This window comes from Peromyscus californicus, unplaced genomic scaffold (genome assembly GCF_007827085.1).
Source record: "Peromyscus californicus insignis strain IS unplaced genomic scaffold, ASM782708v3 Scaffold_21__1_contigs__length_65335640, whole genome shotgun sequence".
Classification (NCBI taxonomy): domain Eukaryota; kingdom Metazoa; phylum Chordata; class Mammalia; order Rodentia; family Cricetidae; genus Peromyscus; species Peromyscus californicus.
The window spans coordinates 64478392-64506313 of record NW_026294514.1 but is presented as its reverse complement, the minus strand read 5'-3'; the positions used below and the strand labels follow the sequence as shown (position 1 = coordinate 64506313).

At 43.0% G+C, this 27922-nt stretch overlaps 1 protein-coding gene across 1 annotated transcript in view; it reads right to left on the bottom strand.

The window, feature by feature from the left end:
- The window catches only part of Dner (delta/notch like EGF repeat containing), a 320292-nt gene that overhangs the window by 33772 nt on the left and 258598 nt on the right, over positions 1-27922 (bottom strand). The window contains exon 9 of the mRNA XM_052750585.1: positions 8310-8432. Coding sequence (XP_052606545.1) covers positions 8310-8432 — 123 coding nt within the window. The remainder of the gene's footprint in view (positions 1-8309; positions 8433-27922) is intronic.

The following is a 27922-nucleotide window of genomic DNA, read 5'->3' as shown; positions in this document are numbered from 1 at the left end:
AGGTGCTTCGCCTGTTCAAGCCTTCCTCTTGGGTTCTAGGGCCACCTTCATACCTTCCCTGCCATTCCTTGGGATGCTCAGCCACCCTGACCAAACATACTACCTTCACCTCCTCCTGGGCTGGACTTTGCCTGACAGAACTGAACTCCTCAGTCTATTCCCAAGACAGATGCCCTTTCCCTATAAAGGGAACCTTGACTCTGCCAGGCAAAGCAGTTTTAGACATTGTGTACTGAAAACTTGCTGTGATTTCCATTGTCACAGAACTCCCTGGGTCGTATTCCAATGTATCCATTCTCCTCCTTGGTTCCTCCACAGGTCTCTGAGCACCTTCAGAGCAGAGCACATATCTTAGTTCGTGGAAGAAATTGCAGCTACAGTACCATAGCCCTGTCCTCACAAGAACGATGACAGCCAGCCAGTGTACTTTGGCTGACATGCAGGTGAGATTGCCAGAGGAATGAGACATCATTCCAAATTCCAAATGGGCCTCAAAAACATCCTACTTTGTCAGGGAAACCAGGTCCACATTGAAGCGAAGTCTGAGGACTGACATATGCATCACCCATTGGCAAGGGACTAAGCCCACACTATTATGAAACATGTTTAGTCTCAAGCAAAAATAAACTACAATTCAGTCAAAATGAATAATAATTCATACTTCCCAGATTAAGGGATGGACAATGATGTTTCTGGAAAATATTCTATTCCAATAGGGCTCTTTCCTGAATCTAGTTTTAAAATGATCTAGACTACAAAGAGCAATGTGCCAATTATATATCTTTGTTGCCCCAAATTAGTGTTTGAAAACTGAAAATCATTTATTTTTTTATCTCCCAGAAAAGTAAACTAGGTAATGACAATTAACTAAAACTATTCTTGGAGGACTATTGCTGTTTTGTTGCTGTTTTTTTATCAATTTGCAGTGCCAAGGATTGAACCTAGGGCCCTGAGCTTGCTAGGTAAATACTCTATCCCTGAGTTACACCCACCCCAGCTGTGTTCTTAGCACTTCAGTTTTACTTTGTGTCATCCTATTGTATTCAAATCCTACTTTCTCCTTGAAGACTTCCCCAGTTTTTCAATTGTTACTGAGCTCACCATCTTCTGGACCATTTCAGAAATTACAATTGCCATCTCCACCATAGACTTATTGTCCCTTATGTAGTTTATTGCACACACCAGCCTCAGCCTGTTCTCCTAGTGAAGTGATGGACAGAACTGGGAAAACTTGGACTTAACTCACTTCTGCATGGATCACAGTGCAGGAGAAGCACACAAAATGTCCAGAATTCTCTGTTCACTCTTTAAGTAGCATGGAACAAAAGATATAGTTTTACCTAAAACTAAATGAATAAATAAATATCATTGCTTCAACAGTAAAGGTGTGATCACATCACACCTTTAACATGGTGATATAATTTCTGGGACATTACCCACTACAAAAAAAATTCAGGAAATATAAAAATTAAAATGGACTGTGATGAATAAGTCTACCATGAACGTTTTTGTCCATTTTCTTTATAGCAGAATAAATTTAATGATTAGCTGATATTTGTTTGGGATTCTTGGTGACAAAGGTTAGAAAGAAAACACTTCAGTTTTTAATTATGAAAATAGCATACCAATGATTAAAATGCTCATAGTTTCACAACACACAAAAGCGATAAATAAACTTTGTCACAAAAATCCCAAATAAGTATTGGTTAATCATTAAGTTTATTCTGCTGTAAAGGAATAAAAATGAATCCAACATGAAGCTATACCTTGATTTTCTGACACTTCTGAGGCTGTGAACACTAAACAAAAGTCATTTTAGATCCATCATTAACTAGCTTTAAAATTATGAAGAAGGAAGAATCACCATATTTGTGGCAGAAAGGAGGCTGCTTGAGTCCATCGATATATAACGTCATCTAACAGCATCATGCCCATAGTAGAAACTTACATTTTCTTTCGCTACCTTGATATATTTTATTTGTTGATAATTTCATACATGAATACACTATATTTACATCATTTCCCACCCTTTCTCTCCCCCTTCCATTCCTCTTGATATAGGTGACAGGCAACACAGGAAAAACTTACATCTTACCTGTTCTAATTGGCTTTCTTTATTCAATTAAGGTGATTAACAACAGGTTCTTTTGCTCGTCTGTTTTGGGGTTTGCCATAGCATTGATTGACCCCAGGATCCTGCACGTGCTAGGGGAACACTAGGGGAGCACTCTCCCTCTGAGCTACACTCCCAGCCTAAGCAACAGTTTTAAGTAAATGTGGCTTCTGAGGACTTGCTTTGTGCACATCACCATAATGAGGGCTGCAGAGAACTGAAGGAACCTAGGGAGTCACTGCCATCGGGGTTCATGATGTCAAGAGGCAGGAGGGGAAGTCTGAAACCAGTAAGGATGGGACACAAGGCTGAATGGGATTGTCCAGACAAACAGAAAGACAATGGGAGAGGTCAACTCACATGCTTGCAGATCAATACTTCAGATACAGACAAGGAAGCACACACAGGAGTGGATGAGGGCAAAGAGGAGAGACTGGGAAGCTAAGAATGGAGGTCTAGAACCTAACAGCATCCAAGGTGTCCCAGGAGCCAGGACTAAATGAAGACAGGGAAAGAAAAGGGAGGGAGGCAAGAGTGAGCTGCAGATGGAGCCAATGACATGGTGGGTCAGTGATCAATGGACAAAGGACACCAAGTCAGGAAAGGGGTGGAGGGGAAGACTCATGGATGTCACAGCCAAGCTTTCAATGTGTTCCCTGTGAGTTTCCCTGGACATGAGCCAGCTGAAAATGATTAAGAAACAAAAAAAAAAAAGGAAGGACATAAAGGTGCTATCTGGACCAGTCCTCAGGACACTTGGAAGAAAAGCAGAAGAGAAAGGAAACTCTAAGCAGAGGAGCGTGCAAAGTCAGGGAAGAGCGGAGCTCTTATTGTCACTGTTCCTGTAGAATGCATTGAGATGTGTCCAAACATTTTGTTTTCTGTTCAGCCGGCCATGTTTTCTAGCATCCTTAATTTTTAAATTCCCTGGCTTCCAGGCTTGTGTGGCAAGCACCTTTTCCCGTTGAACCATCTTGCCAGTCCATTTAAAAGTGTTGCTTGACTTTTATTTTCTCTCTGCTTGAGTACATATGCAAGGTGACCAGCTACCTCATCTTCTTGTCACCATACTTTCTATGCCGTGACAGACTGCATCCTCAAACTGTGAGCCAGAACAAACCCTTTCTTCCTTAAATTGCTCTTGTCACATCAAAGAGGAAAGTAATTAATATAGAAAACTGGTACCAAACAAATAGAGTAGTTTCTATGATAAATCTGACCAGGTAGTTCTTAGGCTTTTGAGGTTAGTTTGCAAGATGAACACAAAAGAGTTTGGAATTGGGGACTAAAAAATCTGGGGAAAGCTATGGACAGAGTTTGGCAGGCCATTCCACCAGGAGTTTAGGAGACCAGAATATGGAGGGAAGTGTCAACCATGGAGCCTGGCTTATGAGATTTCAGGGAGAAACAAAGACTGCCAGGAACACTGGTTCTCAAACCATATTATATTCTGGTAAACAATCTGGCTGCATCCTCTCTGTGCCCTGAGGACTTTTGGGAGACTAATTTCTAAGGTAGTGGATTCATTTGTTTGGCAGAAGAAATTCAAGATAGGAGAGTATCCGGGCTGTGGTATGACTACGACTTACTCCTCTCATCCCTCCCATGGAAAGCTGTGCCTTGTGAAAATGCAAATCTGGTTGACAGACATAAGCTAAACTGTGAATAGCATGGAAGGGAAGGTTCTCTGATCAAAAACCACTGCCTAGGTAAGATGTGTGTGTAACTGCAGTCCAAGGGGGCCAGGCTTCATTCTAAACTGACAGCACCACTTCATGGTGCACCTCATCAACTGCATGGTACTGGTTCTGAAGGCATGGATAATGCAAGATTGAGGAGTTCACGGAGTTTGGGGCCGAAGTCCCAGAGAGCCACTAACACCAGGCAATATATGACAGGGCTGGAGTTCCTGCAAGGAGGCTCTGAGAGGCCAGTGCATGAAGCTGTGAAGGTGCAGCCTAAATTGAGATTGTGAGGTATTTTGCTCCAGCAACAAAAAAGATAATTAATGCGCTATCTGCTCTTAGGGAGGAGGTCTTTAACAGGCGTGTGTGACTCCTTCACCTCATAGAGATTTGATTAAAATGATATAGAACTTTACTTTGGCTATTTAAATCCCTCCCCCCATGAGCCCTTGTGATCTGTCCCCATGTAATTCTCTCCCCCTGAATATGAACTTCTATTCCAGAGCATACAGGAAAGTTCAGAGCTTTTTAAGACACATTTAAAGTTCCTAATCGGCTTACTTGGAAAGCAAATCCTAGGTGGGCCTACACTGACTGGGGAAGCCATTAAGGGGACCCAGGCCTTTGCTGACACTGAAAATTTGGAGCAATAGGGATGAAGCAAGCTGTCATGAATTCTACAGCCCGAAGGAAGAATGTGAATTCTGTCCAACCCTGGGGGTCTTCATGAGCTTATCCTTCTGGATTCCAGCCTTAGCTCAGAGCTCAGGCTATTCCATGCACAGTGGCCTGAGGGACCTGGGCATGGCACTGCTTAAGCCATGCCTGGACTGATAGAACTAATGTATATTCAAAGCCGTGTCCTAAGCCACTGGTGTATTGCAAGCCTCTGCGTGGCAGCAGCTACCTAATATAGCAGTTGCGCCTATTCTAAGAGACTCTCTTCAACATTAAATTACCACAGTCACATTGCTCTCATCCATCGGGGTCACTTCCTGCACTTAAATCAGTCTACCCACATCCCTCCTGTTCTTCCCCTTCACTATCTAAATGTCTCCTGAGGACACTTCTTACAAACACAGTCCCAGAGAGGGTACATAATATCATGGTTTCTGAATTATTGAGTGTATGGCAATTTCTTGTTTTTATGCACATATGTATTATATGTTCATGTCAGGGTGTGTACAGGTATATGTGTGTGCATGTAGAGACCAAGAAACAACCTTAGGTATCAGCCTCTGAAATGCCATCCATCTCATTTGAGATAAGGTCTCTCATTAGCTTGGAATTCATCAAATAGGCTAGACAGGCTGGCCTGTGAGTCCCAGCAATCCCCCTGTCTCTGCCTTCCCAAAACTAGGATTACAGAAGTGCACTACCCCACCTGCTGTGTATGTGGGCTCTGGAAATTGAACGCAGGTCCTCATATTTGCAAAGTAAGCACGTCACCAACTGAACTATCTTTCCTTTGTCCTCAAATTTAGGTGGTCCTCTAACCCCTGTCCTTTAGCATTCCAAATATGGCTGCATGCTGCCCAATCTCCCAGTCCTCTCTCTGTTTTGTATGCAACCTGCACAACCCATGAAAAAATCTTATAGAATGTTCTGTTTAGGCTAGGAGTTAGAACATCTACCAGGAAATGACAACTCGCACATTGTGTTCACTGGGCACCCTGAATCTATCCCACTTGCAAGCCAGGTTTATTCCTCTTACTGAGGTCCTGTATAGTCCTTGGCACTGGCCTTGCTTTGGCCTGACCCTTCTCCTTCTGGAGCATCTGCCCTCAGAGCCCTTGGATCTTTTCTCCATAGCAACCATCTTTCCTCCGATGACCTCCATCTCCTCATATGTTTATGTCTATCAGAAAAGAGTTCTACCTTTGTGCTCTCCAGATTCAAATTCCATTCTAAGTAAGACACATCACTTTTTAAATTGACAGGATTGACAGTCAGCTGGGTCCTGTCTTCTGTGGCCTAGAGTAGAGAGGCCTCTCAGTCTGGATTTCTCAGGGCCCACTGGTGTGAACAGGATAAAACCATTCTCTTCCAGACACACAAGAAAGGATTAGGGCCTGCAAACTATGCAACTCCCTTGAAGAGCAGCCAGTGTCTACAAAATGAGGTGACGACACAGCCCCCTGAGGTCATGTATGGTATGTTCACAGCATACCCTTCAACTCCATGAACTCAGAGGTCCTTTGCACCCCTCACTTATCAGTTCCATAAGTTCTCAGCTCTCCCTGGAATTGAACCTTCTCTTCTGACTAGAAGTTGGACTCCCCAGCTCCTATAACATCCTTTGAGAACCTCATCTTCCTATTACCTTTTCCCTCAAAGGATCAAGTACATTGAATTTGGGCTTCAGCTGCTCTCTTTCTAGAATCTTCACTTTCTTACACTAGGTAAAAGAAATGCTCAACACTGCAGATGTACAAACAGCAAGGTAATTAGGTAGAACTTCTCAGACGGACAGAAGCTACTAACTCAGAGCACACAGGCAAGCATTGAACTCAAGCAAGATGAAGCATGGCCAGCTAACAGGGGACAGAATGACATTCCAGCAACTGTCATTTCAGATACACTTACAGGGAGGAGTTCGCAAAGGTATGCCTGAGAATGTGTCAGAAATGCAAAGTCTTGGGCCCCACTTTAAGCCTAGAATTGAAAAGCTGGAAAGTTAAGGTGCAGTGATCTATAACCACCTGCTGGCAGAAGCTAATGTGAGCTTTTGAGAGTTTGAGAGTCATGGCTCACAGCAGTGGAGGGGAGGGAGGGAAGGGTGACTGGGTATATTTGAAGATTTTACACATAATAATTTTCTTTTATCCTATAGAGAGAGGTAGAGTCAGGTATGTGTTTGGAATGAGGAGTTTGATACAGGGCTTCTGAAGACATGCTGTGATTTTGAAACAACAATATGGACAACAACAATGAAAATGTATGGAAACTACATGGAAAAAGTTAACATCATAGCCTTACAATTTTCAGGGACATTGGTAGGCTTTTAAATGCAACTATATTTTTCTTGCTTAGTAAGGCCATTGTGAGCTAAAGGTCAAGGATAGAAGAAGAGATAGAAGAACATACATGTTCAGGATACATCTGCTTAATGATTTTGTTAATTATAAAGGTGAGTTCTGTTCCACAAACTAAAGAACATTGGTAGTTTTAGTTGTTTGAAGCCTATTGCCCGCACCAACTCTATTACTGAAGGATCTGGAAATCTCTGTATCATTGGCCAAAATCCATTTGAGATTGTCCAGGCTCAACAGACCTGTGGCACAATTGAGATGAACTAACTAAACCACTAGAGTCATTGTTCTGTTCTTCTTCTTTTCAGAATCAAATGGATTCTCTCATTCTCCATGCTCTGATAGATCCCAAGCTGAAAAGCCATAAAGATAAGCCAACATGTCTGCCCTTGTGGCTTTGAGGAAGTGGATGCTTCTTGGTTGTCACTGGGTATCCCATTCCAAATGAAACAGCAGATGCACTGGGCATAAAGACCTGGTCAGCATTAGCTGCATCCAGAGCTCTCACTGAGCACCTCATATGTGTCAGTCCTTGGAGCTTTCCAGAAAGATCATGAAATAGAGGAGGGCCCATGAAAGAGAAGCAGCAAAAGGCAGATGGAAGACATCAAGTAAGCAGTGAAAGGAGTTGAAAGGTTAAGGGAAATGGATATAAATAGGGCCACAAAAGTATTTCAAAAATCTAAAGCCAGCCCTGGTGTTCCGGCTTAGGGAACTGTGCAATGACTAGCAAGCAGAATTCATGGTGTAGCTGTTGTGAGCTGTGGCTCTCACACTTGAGCATCTGGGCTTAGATGAAGCCACACCATCCATACACCATGGCTAGAAGCCAAAGTAAAGGCAGGGAAAAAGGCTTTAGGAACCAAACCACACTGGCTGGCTCATGACAGATAACATTACCAATCTGTCTTGTGGGGCTGCCAGCAGGATTCAATGAGTTAATGCACGTGCATGCTTAGAACATGATCCATACACTATAACTACCCCATCAATGTCAGCTGTTTTTCCAGAGTGACATTAACAGGCATCCAATCAGATGAACTGACATTTGCCTCCCAACTGACTTGTTTAATAAGAACTCACATCTTTGCCAATACATGAGACTCCCCAATCTCCCTCACCAAGGGCATACTGTTTTTACCCAACAAACCATAGAGAACAGCATGTTTTCTTCTTTCTTGTTTCCAGCCACAGCCTTTGACCTGTCTCTGCCAGCATACATTAACAACCCTTGTCTACCTTTATATGCATTGCACAAAGATGCATGTAAGAAAAAAAAAAAGGCAGAAGGGTTTCTCAGCTTATCAGAAGCGAGTCTGAGACTTACAAATGGGTCTTCTGGGACCCATCCACCATCCCAGTCTCAGTATTTGGTTGATTATAAACAAATCCATGCTCCAGTTAGGGGCTTGCATGCTAAGTTGAGAGCTCCATGTGATATGGTCATTTAGAGCCAAGAAATCATAAGTAATGGCTTACCTTTGTATTCTGCCAGGCACACACACTCATAACCATTGACGAGGTCCCTGCAGGTGGCAGCATTCAGGCAAGGAGCAGACAGGCACTCATTGTATTCTTCCTCACAGTAGAGGCCATGGTAACCTGGGGGACAGAGAGGAAAAGCTGTTGTCAGATGCATCCTATAAAATCTTACATTCTGTTGATCTGCAAAGAAGGTAACTGGGTATTCAGTAGAAGCTATGGGGCCAGGCAGGAGGGACTTAAGGGGCGAGGTCCTTGGGAGTACACGGAAATGTGAATTGTTGAGAATACAATTCTTCACATATTTTTTCATGGCCCCAAGGAAAGAAGAAATTATCTACTTAGCCACCTACTGGCCCTTAGGATTCCAAGGCTTTAGGCATTGGAAAAGTCAGTCACCAAATGTATCAACTCTAGTCATAAGAGACATTGAGAATAGCAGCATTTCTAGCATGTGATGACAACTAGCTCCTTTCAAGGACAATTTCCACACTATTTCTCCATGTTAATAAGAAAAAATGTACTTCTCTGAAGAAAATTTTCTTAAAGAAGGAAGTTTTTTTTCCCCTCTAATCCAAAGAGAAAGTGAACTCAAAGGGACCTAACTGAAGCTCTGTTGAGATGTAAGATTGTTTCGCTATTGTTTACTTGTTTGTTTAAAAACACAAATCTATATGTTATACGATTTCAAATTGTACTTAATTTTTTAATTACTGAAGAATAATAGAAATGAAACCCAACAATTTTTATAAAGACAGCTTTTATGCTCCTATTTTACAAAACAGGTGTTTATTCTACAAGACAAGAAGACACCATTCTCTGAAATGAGGCATTATGCTGTTTCCAACTTTCAAAACACGTGTTATTGCCAATTTGCTGTGAAAACAGGCCATTTTTGTCTGGCCCTGTCCAAACAATGAGAACCATGCGAGTGCTTTCAAAATTCCCTCTGACTGTGTTTGTTCTGAATTCAGATAAGCAGAAAAAATAAACCTTTGCCCAAGTGGGAATTGGACTCGCTGGCTGTCCCCACCCCACAACCCAGTCTTTCTGACACACAGAAAGCCCTCAGACTCAGAGTTCCATTAGAACATGCTAGTGTGTTCGATGTGGTTTCTTGTACTGATCACAAAAGTAGGTTAAGCTCATATTTGCATTATCAACAGAGCACTTTGCAACTGTGTTACCATCGCAGTTATTTTTGAGCCACTTTCCAAATTTAGGTGGTAATAATGGTCCCTTTGAGGCAACCTTGACCTACCTAAGACAAATACACCATGGGTTTTTTGACTCTTCTTCTACCTTATCCTATGCTTTGTTATCTTAGGACAGCTCTCCTGAGAGTATTTATCAGGTTATCTCAGCCAATTAGGTAAGAGGGTCAACAACTAGCAGTGATTTTGCCCCCTAGAGGACATTTGGCATTTTGTCATTAAGGGGTGGGGGGTGCTGTTCCTGGCATCAACTGAGGAGAGCTGGCTCAGCATCCAACAGTACACAGGCACAAAAGTCTTAGTGTTCAGCAAGCAACAGCCTACAAGCGGACTCTATCCCAGGCTGTTTGGGCAAATAAAGCTTTATCAAGATGCTGCCAAATCCATCCATATACGTACTGTCTGCACCTGTTTCCACTGTAACAGCAGAAACCCAACAACTTGCCAACAATAAATAGCTACTATCTGACTCTATAGAATAAATCAGCACCATGGCCTATGCTTTTTGATGTCATATTCCAGAAATCATTGCCAAGAACTATGAAGGATTTCCTAGTTGTTTTCTTCCAAGAGTTTTATAACATCTTATGTTAAATCACTTATTTAAAAAAAAAAAAATGACATGACTTTTGTGTGTAGTATAAGATACTAGTAATGGTGGACAGGTATATGAAGGGATCATCACCATCATTAATGATCAAGGGGGTAAAAATTAAAATTACATTGAAAAACACATCATACCTGTTAGGATGCCCATCTATGAAAGAAAAACAATAGAAAATTATAAGAGTTGTTGAAAATGAGAAGAAACTGAAACCCATTTTTGTTCCCTTTCCTGTTGCTGTGATAAAATAGCAGACAAAAACAATTTAAGAGAGAAAGGGTTTATTTGGCTCATGATTCAAGGGCAGAATTTATTGTCTCAGGAGAGTCATGGAGGTAGGGGCTCAAAGAACCTAGTAATACCCACAGTCAAGAGCAAAGAGCAATGAATTAATGCATGCATGCTAGTGCTCAGCTTACTTTCTCCATTCTTACACAACCCAAGTTCTCCTTCCTAGGGAATGGTGCTACCCATAGTAGGTAGGTCTTCACACTTTAATTGATGGGATCAAGATGCCCATTGACTAACCTGACATAAACAATCCAAAGAAACAGAGACTTTCTTTCTAGGTGGTTCAAGATTGTGTTAAGTTGACCATTAAATTTAACCATCATAGAACTCTTGTGTAGTGTTGGTGGGAGCATAACATGGTACAGCTTCATGGAATAGAATATGCAGGTTCTTAAAGGGTTAAAAATAAAAATGCTATATGGTTAGGCTATCCTGTTTTCTGTGTATTTATCCATTAGAATTAAAAGCAGAATCTCAGGGAAATATTAGCCCTCCTCCATCCATTGCAGCACTATTCATAATACCCCAAATATGGCAACAACCTAACCGTTCACCAACAGCTGAATGGCTAAAGAAAATGTGTTGTGTCCACACAACAGAATGATATTTGGGATATAAGAAGAAGGAAATCTTATCATTGGCTACAACATGGACCATCTAGACATCATACAAGGTGTGACAGAAAGACAAACTCTGCACAATCCTACAGCTAGAGGTCAAACTCACAGAAGCAAAACATAGAAAAGACATTTCCAGGGGTGTGAGAAAGAGAAATTGGGAGCTGCTGGCCAATGTGTAGTGTAGTTTCAGTGATGTGCTGCATAGCAGTGTGCACATGGCAAGCACTTCTGCAATGTACCTTTAAAATCATGGTAAGGAGTTAGACTTCATGCTGTATGTTTCTTATCACAATAAATACTCTACATATAATGAACTAGGGGCTGGGGAGATAGCTCAGCCAATATAAATTGCTTGTCTTGTGAACACAAGAACCTGAGTTTATTCCCCAGAATGCACATTAAGAAAAAAAATTAAAATTAAAAAAGCCAGGCATGGAGGCACACTTTTGTAAATCCAGTACTAGGAAAGTAGAAACAGATGGATCCCTGCAGCTTGCTGGCCAGCCAGCCTAGCCTAATTGGCACATTCTAGACCAGCAAGAGATCCTGTGTGCTGGCTAGTTTTATGTCAACTTGACATAAGCTATACTCGTCTGAGAAGAGGGAACTTTGACTGAGAAAAATGTCTCCATAAGATCAGGCTGTAGGCTCTTTGGGGTCTTGGCTCCAAGATGACCCAAAGAAGAAAAAACAGTGCCACAAAGGGCCTCAGCCATATACAGCCAATTTGCTGCATGAACTGTGCCTGATGCATGCCCAAGGACAAGGCCATTAAGAAGTTCATCATTCAGAACATTGCAGAGGCTGCTGCTGTCAGGGACACAGCCAAAGCAAGTGTCTTTGATGTGCTTCCCCAACCTACATCATGCTGCTCTGCTGTGTGAGCTGTGTCATTCAGAGGAAGGTGGCCAGGAATTGACCCTGCAGCCCAGAAGGACCAAACACCCCACCACGAGTTAGACCTGCTGGTTGCTGCACCTCAACCTCGACTAAAGCCCATGTAAAGAGGCAGCTTCCTAAGGACAAGAAACACCTTGGAAAAATAAAATGGAAGCTATACTTAAAAAAAAAATCAGGCTGTAGACAAGCCTGCAGAGTATTTTCTTAATTAGTAATTGATGTGGGAGGACCCAGCCTATTGCAGGTGGTACCATTCCTAGACCGGGGGTCCTGAGTTCTATAAGAAAGCAGGCAGAGTAAGCCATGGAGAACAAGCCAGTAAGCAGCTCCCCTCCAGGGCCTCTGCATCCGCTCCTGCCTCTGGGTTCCTACCCTGTTTGAGTTCCTGTCCTAACTTCCTTCAATGAAAAATAAACGCTTTCCTCCCCAATTTGCTTTTAGTCATGGTGTTTCATCACAACAATAGTAACCCCAACTTAGACACCTTGTCTTAAAAAAAAAAGTAGACAGTGCCTGAGGAATAACACAACTGGCTTCCGCACTCATGCACATATGTGCACATGTACCTGCGTGCATGTGTGCGCATGCGCACACACACATACAGAGAGAGGAACAGAGAATTAAGTGTCTTTGGGCTCCTTTTTCTAATTATAAGAACATGTTATGAGAGTAGGATATGGTTCAGTTGGTAGATTGCTTGCATGCATGTACTTGGCACTGGGTTTGATCCCACACCTACAAAAGGACTTTGATATGCCCATGTGAGGCTCTCCTGGGAAATATTGTTCCAACTGTTTGTCTCCCAGCAGATCTTTTACCAATCAGGAAGGATAATATATGGCTTTCCACGTACCCTTGTCCTCTAAAGTAAGGTGTCATTTACAGCGACAAAAATCCAAAGCAAGTTTCATCAAATTATCCATAATTATTTTGTAATTTGCAAGTAGCACCATGATCTTCTAGTAGCATCATGAAAAGCAAGCGTGTAAGTTATTTTACAGATATAATTAACCCGGTGATGTTTTTCTTCCTTGCCTAGGTGGGGGTGGGGGTAAAGGTTTCATATTCTAAAATTGTTTCTTCAGAGACAGTAACATTTAAATGTCTTTACAGAAATGTCAAGGCACCCTTTACACTAGTTGCCAAAGAGCCCTACGTTGTACTGTTTGAATTAAAAGGCATTCCTTCCAAAAGAGAAGGGCTCTGAGAAATGAGGCGGCCACCCCCTGCTGATAATTAATTCAGACAAACAAATTAGCCCAGGGCAGTAAGCCCAGGGTTTGAAAACTTTGGCTAGTCCAAGGAACTTTAAAAAAAAAAAAAAAAAAAAATAGAAGAGGCCAGAGAAATGGTTCTGTGGATAAGGGCACTTGCTGTACAAGCATAGGGACTTGAATGTGGAACCTAACACCCACATTTAAAAAAACCCAGTATGGCAGCACACACTTGTGACCTCAGCACTGCCGGCCAGGGGCAGAGAGATAAGAGGCTCACCGAGGCTTGCTGGCCACCAGCCTAGCTCCAGGCTCAGTGAGAGACCCTGTCTCAGGGGAATAAAGCAGAGTGATGGAGCAGGGCATCCGTGTTTGCATCTGGGTGTGCATGTGAAGGCCACAGGCAAGGTCTCTCATTGAACCTGAAGCTTACCAGATCAGCTAGACTGGATATTTGGTGAGCTCCGAAGATGGGCCTGTCTTGCCCTTGCCCGCACTCCCAATGCTTAGGCTGTAGATATCTGCTGCTTGCTGTTCCTGGCTCTTTTTTTTTTTTTTTTTTTTTTTTTTTTTTTTGGTTTTTCGAGACAGGGTTTCTCTGTGTAGCTTTGCGCCTTTCCTGGGACTCGCTTGGTAGCCCAGGCTGGCCTCGAACTCACAGAGATCCGCCTGGCTCTGCCTCCCGAGTGCTGGGATTAAAGGCGTGCGCCACCACCGCCCGGCTGTTCCTGGCTCTTTACATGGGTCCTGAGGATCTGAACTCAGGTCCTCAAGTATGTGCAGCCAGCACTTCCCCAAATGAGCCATCACCCCAGCCTTGCAATGTGAAGTCACCACTCTACCCTCAGCTGAGCTCCATCTTACAATTTGGAAGTGTCTAAAATCATCAACTGAGTTCCTCACACTTCTTCCTCTACTAGAACAGAAGGCTGAGGCTATGGCTGCTGTTTCACAACCATGCCAACAGTTTCTTGGATGGGAAATCTACCAAATCAGAACAATTTTACTGGATCCAAAATGCTACTGACAGCTCACATGTGCCTATGACATTCCAGGAGTCCCAGGCACCCCAGACACAAAGCCACATAGCAAGCATAGCAAGGTTTCTACTTGCAAGGTTCTCCAAGTGCAGTAACAAGTGAGTGGTGCCTGCTTTGATGTCAGGCCCTGTGGTGGTTTAAATGAGAATGGCCCCCACAGGCTCATGCATTCGAATGTTTGGCCCCCAGTAGGTGTGCTGTTTGGGAAGGATTAGGAGGTGTGGCCTTCTTGGAGGAGGTGTGTCACTGAGGGTGTGCTTTGAAGTTTCAAAAGCCCACACCAGGCCCAGTTTCTCTTTTCCTATTTCTTGTCTGAGGATCAGGATGTAAGCTCTCAGCTACTGCTCCAGTGCCATGCCTGCCTGCCACCACACTACCTACCGTGATAGTCATGGACTAACTCTCCAAAAAGATAAGCAAGCCCCAATGAAATGCTTTTATGTTATAATCTGCCTTGGTCATAGTGTCTCTTCACAGCAACAGAATAGTAATTAAGACAGACCTTTTGCGTGTGTTGTTAAATTTTTACCAAAACTCAAACGGAAATATGTAGCTCAGTTAGTAGAGTGCTTTGCCTCCTGTGCACAAAACCCTAGATGTCGTCCCCAGTACTACATGAACTAGGTGTGGTGGTGGACACCTATAATCCCAGCACTGGAGAGGCAGAGGCAGGAGGATGAAAAGTCCAAAGTCATCCTCAACAACACAGTGAGTTCAAGGCCAGCATAGGCCTAATGAAACCCTGTCCCCAAAACAAAACAACAACAACAAAAGAGCATAACTAGTTTCAATTTGTAGAGGAGAAATCAAGGGTAAACTTCCTCATGTTGTTCCAAAACACATGGTCTAGTGTGTCGATCTGCTAGGGCAGCCATAACAAAACAACATGGACTGGATCAGTTAAATAATAGAAACTTAATTCTCACAGTTCTGCAGAATGGAAGTCCAAGAACAAGGACATCCAGTTGATCTGTCCTTAGCTGACAGATAGCCACCTCTTGCTGTGTCCTCTACATACGAAGGTTGCTAGGGTATTCTACTACAAGTACTGTATTACAACCTCACCCTTGGGACCCTGTTGAACTTTAATGACCTCTTTACATGTGTGTTCATGCGTGTGCATGTTTGTATAGAGTGCACAGGTTTGTATATGTGTGCAGAGGCTAGGGGTCAACCTCAGATGTCACTCCTCAGTGCTATTCACCTTGATTTTTGAGACAGTGTTGCCTGGCTGGCCAGTAAGCTCCAGGGATCTACCTGTCACCACCCGCCCCTGCCCCCCACCCCGGCACTGTGTGAGCCATCAGGTAGGTTGTGAGCACCAAGCTCAGGTCCTCATGTTTCCATAGCAAGCATTTCATACATGAGCTGTCTTCCCAGCTTCTTTCATCACCTCTTTAAGGGTACTATCTCCATAGATAATCACACTGGAGTCAGCTTCAAAAAATGAATTTGGGGAGGGATCTAATTCAGTCCATAACATCCCTATCCAGACATAATTCTTAATTATGTCTCTGCAGTGCTCTCCCCTTATCTCAAGTTTTAGTTTTTGCAGTTTCATTAACCAACCCACAGTAAATTGTGGCCTGAAAACTTTCCATGGAAAGTTACAGAAATAAACTACCAGTAAGTTATAAACCTCACGCCCTTCTCAGTACCATCTCTCTTCATCCTGTGTGGGACATGAATCATACCAGTGTACCCATGCTGAACCCCATAGTATAGCCTGTCCTCTGTATCTGTAGGTTCCACATCCAAGGACTCAGCCTACCACAGCTAAATACTATTTGGAAGGAAAGTTGTATTTGACTAAACATATACAGAATTATTTTCTCCCTAACTAAAATAACAAAACAACCATTGATGATACAATGTTTATATACTATTAGGAATTATGAAATACCTAGAGATGCTTTAAATATACAAAAGGAAGTACATAGACTATATGCAAATACAATATTATTTTCTACAAGGGACTTGAGCATCTCCAGATCTTAGATGTTACCGAAGATGACCATTTAGAAAGAGTTTGGCACATGGTGTCAGGCCATCCACTGGGGACTCTGGAATATATGCAAGTAGAAGTGGAGGCAGAAAATATGATACTGCATTGATATTTTGGAGCCTATCACACTTCACTGTTGGGCACTTTCTTGCGAACTGTAGAGTGCTAAGCACACCCCTGACTTCTACACGCTAGATTTCAGCAGCCTTCTTACTCCAGGTGTGATTATCAAATTGTCTCTGGTCATTGTGTGAAGGATAGACGTTTGTTTTGAGAACCACCATCCTAGATTCTTTAAGGTAAGGATGATTTGAAGGGAGCTGGGGACATGAAGTTCCAAATTGTTGCAAAGAGTGAACAAGAAATTATCAGAGAAAAAAGAATTAGCATCAGTCCCCAGATTTCACCTGCCACTGAAATCTGATTATAATACCAGCCCTGGGTATCTCCAGCATTGCTATTCCACAAAAGGAGATAAACGCTGGATTCATCTGGAACTAAGTTTACACGAACCAATGGGATAATGGCAAGAGCAAGCCTAGTACCCCTACTGGTGGTTCTGAGGTACTGAGAAGTCTACTGCAGTTCTGCCACCAGGCTGAATGTGATGGTCACTCTTGATTATCAAGTTGACTGTATTAAAAGATGCCTCCAGGGTGAGTGAAGCATGTATGCAGGAGGAAGTTATCAGAGAAGTTGGACAAAGAAAAGAACAACTGAAGGAAAAGGACTGGCCCTGAATGTGAATAAAACCACCCCACAGGCTGGGGGACCTGATGGACTAAAGAGGAAACACAGTGTCTTAGTTACTATTCTACTGCCATGAAGAGGCACCATGACCAAGGCAACTCTTAAAAAAGAAAGTATTTAATTGAGGGCTTGCTTACAATTTCAGAGGGTAGTCCATGAATATGAAGGCAGCATGCATGGCACTGAAGCAGTAGCTGAGAACTACATCCTGATCCACAGGCAGAGAGAGATAGAGATAGAGAAAGAGATAGATAGATAGATAGATAGATAGAGAGAGAGAGAGAGAGAGAGAGAGAGAGAGAGAGAGAGAGAGAGAGAGAGAGAGAAAGAGCGAGCCTGGGCCTGGTATGTGTAAGGATCCTGCTCTAACTCTTCCAGGTTTAATGCCTTACGTTATCAGCGGGCAACTGCGTCCCCACCTTAAAAGGCCACACACAGACGCCCCCCACGTTCTCTCTCTACGCCTCTCTTTCTGTTTCCTCTCTGCCAGGCCTGACTTCTCCGTCCTATCCCCTCTTCTTTCTAATAAAGCCCATTCTAACTCTGGTAACCATGGCTCGTGACTCTTCCGCCGAACAAACAGTGCCATTTATCCTTTCAGTATGGGCTTTTGAAACCTCAAAGCCCACCCCAATGATACACTTCCTTCAATAAGGCCATACCTTCTAATCCTTTCAAAGAATTTCACTCCCTGGTGACTAAGCATTTAAACATATGAGACTGTGAGGGCCATTTTTATTCATATCACCACACATAGGAAGCCAGCCGTTGTGTGCAAGCTCACCCTGAGAAGGTGCGGCTGCCACTGCCCATAGACATCAAGCTGAAGCTTCTTCCATGTTTTAATGCAGAGAACCCTCCAAGGAGTCTGTAGGCCTTTGGTGTCAGTGTGGGGCTGCATAAGGTAGCTGTCTGAACTGAAGCTAGTGGGGTTTCTGCTTCTCCCACATCAATAGTCATTCTGGACTATCCCATCTTCCAGTTGTACAAGCCAATCTAACAAATCCCTCTGATGAACAGATGAACACACACACACACACACACACACACACACACACACACACACACACACACTCTGCTGGTTCTGTACCTCTAAAGAACACTGAGAACTGGGGGTGATCTGGCCTCACCCACCCCAGCAAATGGGGTGGTGGAGCCACTTTCCAGGAAGGACTACCCCTACTTTTCAGGCAAGGAGACCACAGCCCAGATGTGGTGGAGAAGAGAATGCTCCCAAACACCTGCTGCTCTGGTCTGAAGTGGCGCTCATCCTACTCGCTCCATTGGAAAGCAAGCCCTCCCAAGGCCAGCTCTTCGCCTTCCCCCACAGGCTCCACATGATTCAAACACCAATGTAAGATGGCTGCAGGCCACACTGTTTACTCCTTTGTTCTTTGCCTCGCCTGGTCCATCATGTTGTCACCCTCTGAAAAATCCCAACTCTAAGGCTCTGGTTGTAGCCAGATGGCTTTCATACATTGTGTGACAAATTCCAGCAACTCATGCATTCCTGTCACCTTGGGGAAAGAAGGGGGCAATTCGTGCTTCATGCTGCCTCAAAGAAAAAAACCTGGCAAGATCATCCAAACCCAGTAGCCATATGCTCAGGCCAAACATGCCAAGACTCGCTGCTCAGACCCCAGCTGCACCTGAATTTAGGGCAAAAGCAGCTTGAAAGAACTTCTTTTTACCTGTGTTTGCTTTGTAGTCAAACTTAGTAAGTGAGATGTGAGTCGGAAGGTTTAAGGACACTTTAAGTCTTTCCCTCTTTCCAGTGTGAGCAGATAAATGGGATCATCTATGGCTTAGATTCAAGTCTAGACCAGTTCTCAGAAGATCAAATCCTCCACCTCACCTAAAGTAGTTGAGAGATAGGCACAGAGGACATAATCCTATTATGTTAATGAAAATGAGCTTTCAAATGAGACTTACTTAAGGCAGGGAGCCCCGGGGCACTGGGAGATATTGGGTGACGCCCTCATTTTACAGGGCAGAACATTACTTCAAACACTTGGGAGGAGAGAGACCACTGAGGAGGCTGCCATGATGGGCAGGGATCCCATCAAGGATGAAGGTGGTGCCAGTGCATTGCTAAGAGCAACTTGAAAAGTAAACCAGAAACACCTGGTGATGAGTAGCATATGAGGAGAGTGTGAGGGTCAAGCCAGACTCCTGCCTTGTCTTATCTTGAACTTCTGCAACAATGTTCTGTGGGGAAGAGGGGGCATTAACTGAGGCCAGTTTCTGTTCTACAAACTTCTGAACATAGTCAAATCCATTATCGAGAAGTGGCTGAAGAAAGTGAGGGGGCAGGAAAGAATGCAAAGCACTTTCTAGAAGCTAACCTTAAGTGAGCAAAAGGGACTAACAGTTTTTCTCAGAAAAACAAATGATCTGAGAAAAATGAGTTTGTTTCATGAGTATTTGCTGAGTTCTGATTCTGTTGCCAAAGAGTGAAGTAGATGCTAAAGAGATGGATCCTGCTACAGCTTTTAAGATATGTAGGGCTAGCAAGATGGCTCCACAGGTAGAGGCATTTTCCTCTGACCTCCACATATGCCATAGCATGTATACCCATGTACATCATGCACACATGTGTGCACACACACTAATAAAAATTAAGTAATTCATAAAAACAAGGAGCCAGAGGATGTATAGGAATGGGGGGAGGAGAGGGGAGGACCCAGAGATGCCAACTTGAAGACAAGAAATAAACAAACAAAAAATACAGATGGGAAAGCCCAGAGATTAGTTCAGAATATGATGAAATCAGAGCAGGCAGAGAGCAGGGTCCCTCACAGAAATGTCAGGGTTCCTAATGATCTGCATCACCTCCTGGTATAATGTCCTTGGACACTGTTCTTAGAGGGTCACCTGTAGAGGCAGGTGAGGTTTCTGAGTTTGAGAGGTGTTTCAACACTGTAGGATTTGTGCTTCCCAAGTTATCCTTTGTGAACAAAATGGTACTTGATATCATTTTCTATTTGTTAGATATTTTTCTGTAAGTCGACACTGAGTGTTTACATGTGAGGACCTCTAGGCCACCCAGGTATGTGACTGCAGCTTAGTCCCAATGAGTGACATCTTCATCAATGTGACAATCTGCAACAATAAAGGATGCATGTACAAGGAGGAGGTTCCTGTCCTGTCATCAAGAGGACAAACACTTGACCCTGCCCATGAGGGATGCATCTAGCATAATGTCTGGTCCATAAGCACCTGATCCATTTGCGATGTGGTCATTTGGCCCTGTGGCCCTGTGGGAGGGCCCCAAACACCTTGACCACACAACTGTCATGACAGGCTTAGAGGCCCAGACACAGCTGCTGTGAACGGCAACTTCTGGACCCAGGAAAAGCCATAAGTTGACCCCACCCAGGGAGGGCCTGCATCTAAGGGGAAATATCTGGCATTCCAAACATTCCCAGTACAAATGTCAGCCACGCAGGGTCCTAAACCCTGAAAATCCCCTCACCTAATTCTCTGCTACAATAAAAACTTCACCCTGCCCTGGCTCCAGGCTCTCTGCTCACTGTGTCAGACAGACAGAGAGACCAAGCTCCGAGCTTAAAATAAAGGCTCTTTGCTTTTACATATGGGATCTGGTCTCTATGGTGGTCTTTTGGGGCTCCCCGAAATCTGGGCATAACAGGCCAAGGTACAAATATTATCTAAACCGACAACCTAAGAGTCGTGCTCCAGAAATGAGCATCAGGTTCACACACACTGTAAAAGTTCTGAGTATCTGAATGCTAAAAGATGCCATTGCTCTAAAACACCACATCACATAGGGAGCACACACATACAATCTCACTGAAAAAAATGGAAAATACCAGCTCAGTATTCCATAGTACACAACTGGTTGGCCCAGCTCTCAAACCAGTGGCTCAATGACCAGTTGTTTTCTAGTATAAGACATGCTGTTTATCTTTGACTTTTCAAACCCGCCCCCCTTTCCTCAGCTTCATCCCCTGAGAGTAAACCCCAGGATGGATCTGGTTTCCCACTTGGAAGTAGAGTTTTGACTCACTGCTCAATACCCAAACGCACGTTCTGCATTTTCTCTTTATAATGGTACATTTTATGCTCCTTAGGAACACAGATTAGTAAATAGAGAATACACCTGGTCAAATGGGGTGAATTAAATTTGCTAAGAAATGAAATCATAGGGCAGAGTAACCTGTGAATTCATAAATGCAGAAGAGTTCCTTTTTTTTTTTTTCAAATGTCTGGTTTGAACAAATATGCATTAAAATGCCTGAAAAAACATTTTCCAAAATGGAAAATGGACATTATCATCCCCACTTTCCTGATATATGTAGTATGACAAATTTAAATACTGCCTCACATTATAAGGGAAATGATGACCACATCTAATCCCTGGTTGAACAGTGAATAACGAGAAAAGGCCTGACTTCATTACAGACTTTTTAAGAGATGAGATGAGAGGAACTCTCCAAGTCTATAAAGGGAAGGACAAGCCTTCTTCAGACACAGGAAACAGCCACCACACCAAGAGGGATCGCTAAAACACTTTAAAAAACAAGGATTATACTATTCAATCAGCAGGGAAGTTTTTGTTTAAAACCCAGAAGTTTCTCTAGATCAAGTATATACTGAAATGAATTATAAGCAGTGCTGGTGGCAGCACTGGTTACTGGTGAGAAGGTCACGGTCACGACAGAACCCGTTACTTTGTAGCAGAGAGCTTTATTAGGAAGAGGGACAAAAAGGACCAGGCCTGGGGAGGAAAGAGAGAGAAAGATGGTGGGGTGGGGGGAGAGAGAGCTTAGCAGAATGGGAGGGAGGGTGAGGTCTGTGGCTGGTTTTTTTAAGGGCCCCCAGTATGGAACTACACCACACATGTGCTGATTGCATGACCACGCCAGGTGTACATAGTCGCCAGCGCACACTGATGATGTAAGACGCAAGACCTTTTGCTTAACTCCTGGTCTGTGCACGTGTGATCACACAGCTGGAGTGAGGGCAGAATTCTAACATATACATCATAAATCATATTTGAAGGAAAAATGTTAATAGCACTGGACTAGAGCGAACCACCAGCATTCTATCTATAGTAGCAAGCAGAATTCTCCTTCCAAACCACATGTAAGGACAAAGCTGATGTCTTGTGGATAGCACAGCCATGGTTATAAAGAGCACCAAAAGTCAAGTGAGCTCTGCTGAGAACCTGCCTCACAGAAGCACTTGCCTATGTAAAGGTGATTCATCTTAAACTTGATTATCATCTTGAGAATTATCTAGCAATATATTGATTAACCATGGCCTGAAAAGACATCTCTTAAGATTGCCTTCAGAACTAGGTTACAACCCAGTCACATGCAAAAAAAAAACCAAAAAACCACAAACATGCAATCCTTCCTCTTTTTTCACTCTTACGACCTTTTCATGTTGCATTTGGCCACTAGAGGGTGGATTCTGCCTACAATCTAAACTGGCTACATGGGGGAGGGGTTTCTTTAAAATTTAATCACAGAGGCACCATAAAAAGATGTCTTTTACGAAAAGAATATATGGTACCAGAAGATGAGGATCGATCCACCCAACTGCATTTAAAGAAGAAATACTATTCCCTTTAACAACAAAACTAGATATTCAAATATTCCTTTCCCACAATTCACTAATAAATTCACAAATGTGTCCTTTGAATATGGGACATCTGCAATGGACATTACTCATTGTAAAGCAAACTATTCACCCCATGGACTCTATAGAGATCATTTTTCAATGGGAATGCCTCTAAGTACTAAAACTAACACAGGAAGATTAAGGAACAAATAAGACAGTGTTGTTCAAGCAATTTGAAAGATGGTTCTGCTGTGGTTTGGTTTATAGTTTAGGCAAAGATGAGGGGAAATCTGAGAAAGAAAAGATTCCCCTGCTAGAGGTTTCCAGCTGTGGAATATTCCAGCTAAATGCTGGACAAACACACAAAAGAGATGATGGAGGTGGTGGTACAAGGAGCCAGGTGATGAGATGTTTATACACACATATATTTTTATTTATATACATAAATATATATAATATATAGACACAAACTGTGAAGGATTAAGGCATGGGAGCATTTTTCAAATGATTAATTGCTTTTCATTTATTTCATAATCGATTAAATTTTATTTTAATTTACTGCCTTGCCAATGGATTAAGAAGACCTAATCCTAACATCTGAAATCTAAAATGCTCCAAAAATTTGAAATATTCTCAGAATCAGCATGATAGCACAAGTCGAAAATTTCTCACTCAATCTTGTGATGGGTCACAGGCAAAGTGCACAAACTTATTACAAAATATTGCATAAGGTCATATCTAGTTTACTATAGAAGTATGGAAATAAAGTATTTTTCTGTGTTTAGACTGGGGTCCCATCCTTAAGATTTATCATTACATATCTTCAAATATTCCAAAATAAAAAAAAGAGATCTTAAATCCAAAACCTATTTAGTCCCAAGAATTTAGGGTTTGTGCTACTCAGACTATATATACCTTGATGTAGCTACACTCACTGCACTGTAGTAAAGGTTCTCATGGTAGGTTCCCAGGCCAGCAAGCAACAGATTCACCTGAGAATGTGTTATAACGCATGTTCTTAGGTCCTGCTGAGACCTCAGTCACTCTCAGGGTGTGGCCCAGGCCTCCCATGTACAGCTGGTATGGTGACTAGCTTGCCTGTTAACTTACCACCACCTAGAATCACCTGCAAAGAGAGTGTCTAGGAATGATGTCTACAGCGGGTTGGCCTGTGTGCCTGTCTGTTGGGGATTGTCTTAATTAAGGTAATTGATTGATACAGGAAGACCCAACCCACTGTGGGCAGTGTTCTAAACTGTGTACCAAGTGAACTCAGCTGAGCACAAGCTGGCTAAGCACTAAGCATTCGTTTCTTTCTGCTCTTGGCTGTGGCTGTGATGTGACCTGCTGTCTTAGTCTTCTCCTTAGTGATGGTCGTGTTCTGGAACTGTAAGCTAAAATAAACCCTTTCTCCCTCAAGTTGCATTATATGAGTTTATTTTATCAGGGCACCAGGGATGGAACAACAGGTTTCATACATACCTAATCAGAATGAGAAGAAACTAGCCCAGATTCAGACTGAGAAGCACATTACCAATTCAGCTTTTTGAGCCCAGAAACACTAACACCTCTCTCCTCTCTCTCTCTCTCTCTCTCTCCTTCTCTCTCTCCCTCCTTCCCTCCCTCCCTCCCTCTCAGAATATTGTCAGGAAATTACAAACTAAGGCAGTCAGTTTTACAAACTCCAAATTTGACAAAGTTGTGGTGGTTCCTGAGCTCTGTCAGAAGGGGCTTCTCCATATACAGTTTGAGGCCACAGGCTTGTGAGACAGAGAACAAAATGTGACTGGGGTTATCCAAGATCATTTAGGTACATGGTATCTAGAATGTCGACCATGATTTTTTTTTCCCTTCTGAATACACTATTTTCCCTGTCAATTAACGTGGGACATTCAGAGACACGATGAAATTTGTAGTCCTCTAATGTTCTTGTTAGTTGTTGCCATTCTCAGGTAAATATGTGGAATACAAAAAATAAAAATAAAAAATTATTAAATACCCAAGAAACTTCTCTCACTCTTTTATAAACACTTTTGTTAGTGTGCCCCTCCCAGCTTGGCTACTATCCCAAACAGCCAGAAACTCAGATGGGCTGAACCTGATCTTCAGTGGCACAGCTTTGGCTGAAGACTGTCATAGAGATATTTCAGCCAACAAAACTGCCATGGGATAATTGGATTAGAAAGAAAATTTCAAAATGTAAATAAACTGGCACTACAAGTCAATCATTTTAGTCACCCCGTTCTGTTCCATTTGCCAATACTGAATTAAAGATACATAAGAAATCACATGTAAGAAGTCACAAAGTAGGGAAGCTCAAAGGGACATCATTGCTGACTCCAGGAGAACATGTGGCTGGTAAATAGAGAATGAAATCAAGCCGAGTTAGGAGGGGGGAAGAGCAGAGGGTTCAGAAGGCCCATTAGCCTTGCCTCAACCTTGGGGCCTCCGCTCCTCTTCTCAACTAACCAAAAAGAACAGGTTTTTTTCTTCTTCCTTTCTCCTCAAATCTGCTCTTAGAGAGAGACTATCATACAAGGCTTGTGTTACTGTGCGCAGTGCATGCTGAGCTTGGCCCTGCAAGGAGCTCAGGCAAATGGAGCATTTGCAAACAGGAGAAGCAGCAGCTTTTACAAAGTGCATGGGGGAGGGGAGGCAGCGAGGTGCCTCAGCTAAAGGCACTTGCCATCAAGCTTGATGACCCGAGTTTGACCTGCAGGACCCACATGGCAGGAGGAAAGCACTGACTTCAAACGCTGGCCTCTGACCTCTACACGTGTGCTCGTGGCACACGGGTTCCCATACACAGAATAAGTAAATACATGCAATTTTACATTTTACATGTATATTAGGCCTAGTCCTCCATTGCTGCTCTGGGTACCTAGCTGTCAAGTGAAGAAACAGCACTGAAGATGCTGGAGATGAGAAAAATGTCATCCTATCCCCCATCACTCCAGCTAACAGTCCAGCAATATGAGTGGGGTCCACCCAGGACCAGCTGACTTGCCAACTGACTGCAAAAGGAAATGTGGGCACAGCCCCTGCTGTACAGAGCAAAGAGAGTCCAGCTAGGGCCTCCCCAAGACGTCCCATAGGACGTAAATAGTAAATGGCTGTTTTCAGCCAGCAAGTTTCTCAGTGGTTTGTTATGCAGCAATAACTAATACAAAGGTTTCATTTCCAGAAACAATGCCTAGCTTAAAGGAGTAAGACCACCCAGATAAAAAAGCTTTCAGGTGCCAGAGAACTGGCAGGAAAGGTAATTTTAAGGAGTGGTTGGTAAAAAGCTTTTCCAAAACCACAGCCCAAGGCACCACGTCCTTCTGAGTCCAGACCACTTCAGTTGCTGCTTCTCTAGCCTGAAAACAATATATTACCAGTGAACTAGACCACAAACATTTGCTTTGTGATTTTTTTTTTTAAATCTGTGCCATCGAAAAAAATCTATCTGTGGGTTGGAGCAACGTTTAGTAGTTAAAAGCATTTATTGTTCTTCTGAAAAACTGGGTTTTAGTCACAGCACCACAACTGTCCCTAACTCCAGTTCCAGGGGACCTAGTGCCCTTTTCTGACCTCCACAAGCATTAGGCACACATGTGGTGCACAAACATACATGAAGGTAAAACACTCGTGCACATAAAATAAAAATAAATGAATCTTTAATAATAAAATGATATGGAATGACAAAAATGAACTGAAACATGTCTTTAAGACTTAAGTCCAGGAGCTGGAGCAATGATTCAAAAGGTAAGAGCACTGGCTACTCTTCCAGAGGACCTGAGTTCAATTTCCTGCACCCAAAGGGCAGCTCACAACCATACATAGCTTCAGTTCCAGGGACCCAATGCCCTCTTTGACCTCCATGAGCACCAGGCATGTATGTTGTACATAGACATACATTCAATCTAAACATTCACACACATAAAATAACTATTTTTTAAAGGGTCTGTTAGTCAACTCCTATAAAGCCAAGTGGAAGTTTTAAAAAGAGGACAGGAGGTACTGAGTGAGAGGGAGGAACACGTGGTGTCCTAAAATCACCATTGAGCTGGGAGTGGTCTATGATAAAAAGAAAGAAGAGGGAGACAGACAAAGAAAGGGAAGGAGGGAGGGGTCATGTATCATTCTTCTCCAGGCAAACTCAAAGTGCTCTGAATCTTCATTAAAATAGAGGCAATTCTGTAAAAGCCTGGGCTTCCACAGTGAGCTTTCAAACTGAAAAGCAAGGAGCACAATGGCAAACAATAAGGGAAATGCAGGGCATTGTCCTCAGGTCTTTGTACAAATCCAATCACAGAAGAATCTTCAAGCATATTGAAGGCTAGAAGGCTGGAAAAATAGGACATGCAGAGGAACACTCATGTTTGTTGACTAATATGGACTCTGGAGTCAGGCTACGGTCAATCACGAGATGGCTATCACCAATGACACCTGTTGTTACAGGATCTCCAATGCTGATGTTCCAAGGTCCCAAAGAGCCACTGTTATTTATTGACAATAATGGGTAGTCATTTCTACAGAGGCCATGCTGTGGACAGCTTGGGACACCAAAGATATCTCAAGACAGAAAACTAAAAATAACAAAAGTAGGAAGAAAAAAGAATATTTCAGAGACCATGATATTTCCAGATCAGGAGTCCATGGTTCACAGTAATCAATACAGGAGACTTTCAAAGATGTAGAGGATAAGAGGTATTATGAGTAGGTATCATGGACCCTGGATTTGAGACATGCCAATCAAGAGAAACTCCCAGAGCTGATAGAGCAGTGCATCTGTCACGTGGTTGTGTCTGCAGGCTCTGAGTCATAGAAAGGCAGGCTCCTTTATTTAGGTGCACCCAGCAGACATCAGGCCAAATACAGTCATAAATTCCCAAGCCAGGCAGCCCTCGGTATCAAGTTCAAAGCAGCACATGGATGGATCTTCAGAGGGAAGCAAAGACAGGAAGGAGGGGGGTGGTCCTATCTACTCACAAGATTTCTGTTCCCTGTGGTGTTAGATTTGGACACCTCTGTGCTGGGACGTAAGAACTTCTACTGTCTAAGAGTCACTCACTGACCCACAGCCAAGGCCACCTTCAATTCAGGTGCCCAGGTTTTCAGAAACCATGCTGAGATAGAGGAGTCTGAAAGTTTGTTCTTGTGATTGTTCAGCCAAAGTAAGAGGCCAAGGTCACAACTAATGTGGGAGCAAGGGTTCCACAACTAGACTTTCAAGAAGTCTAGCCTTTGGTCAAGAACAGGGGGTCTGTAATGTTAGGCAAATACAAATTAACATGAGAATTCCATCTCCTCCATTTTCTGCCATCTCCATTTCCTAGATACCTGGATTTCTTTAAGAGAAAACATGTCAGATATTTAGCACAGTGTGTGGATGAAGTAA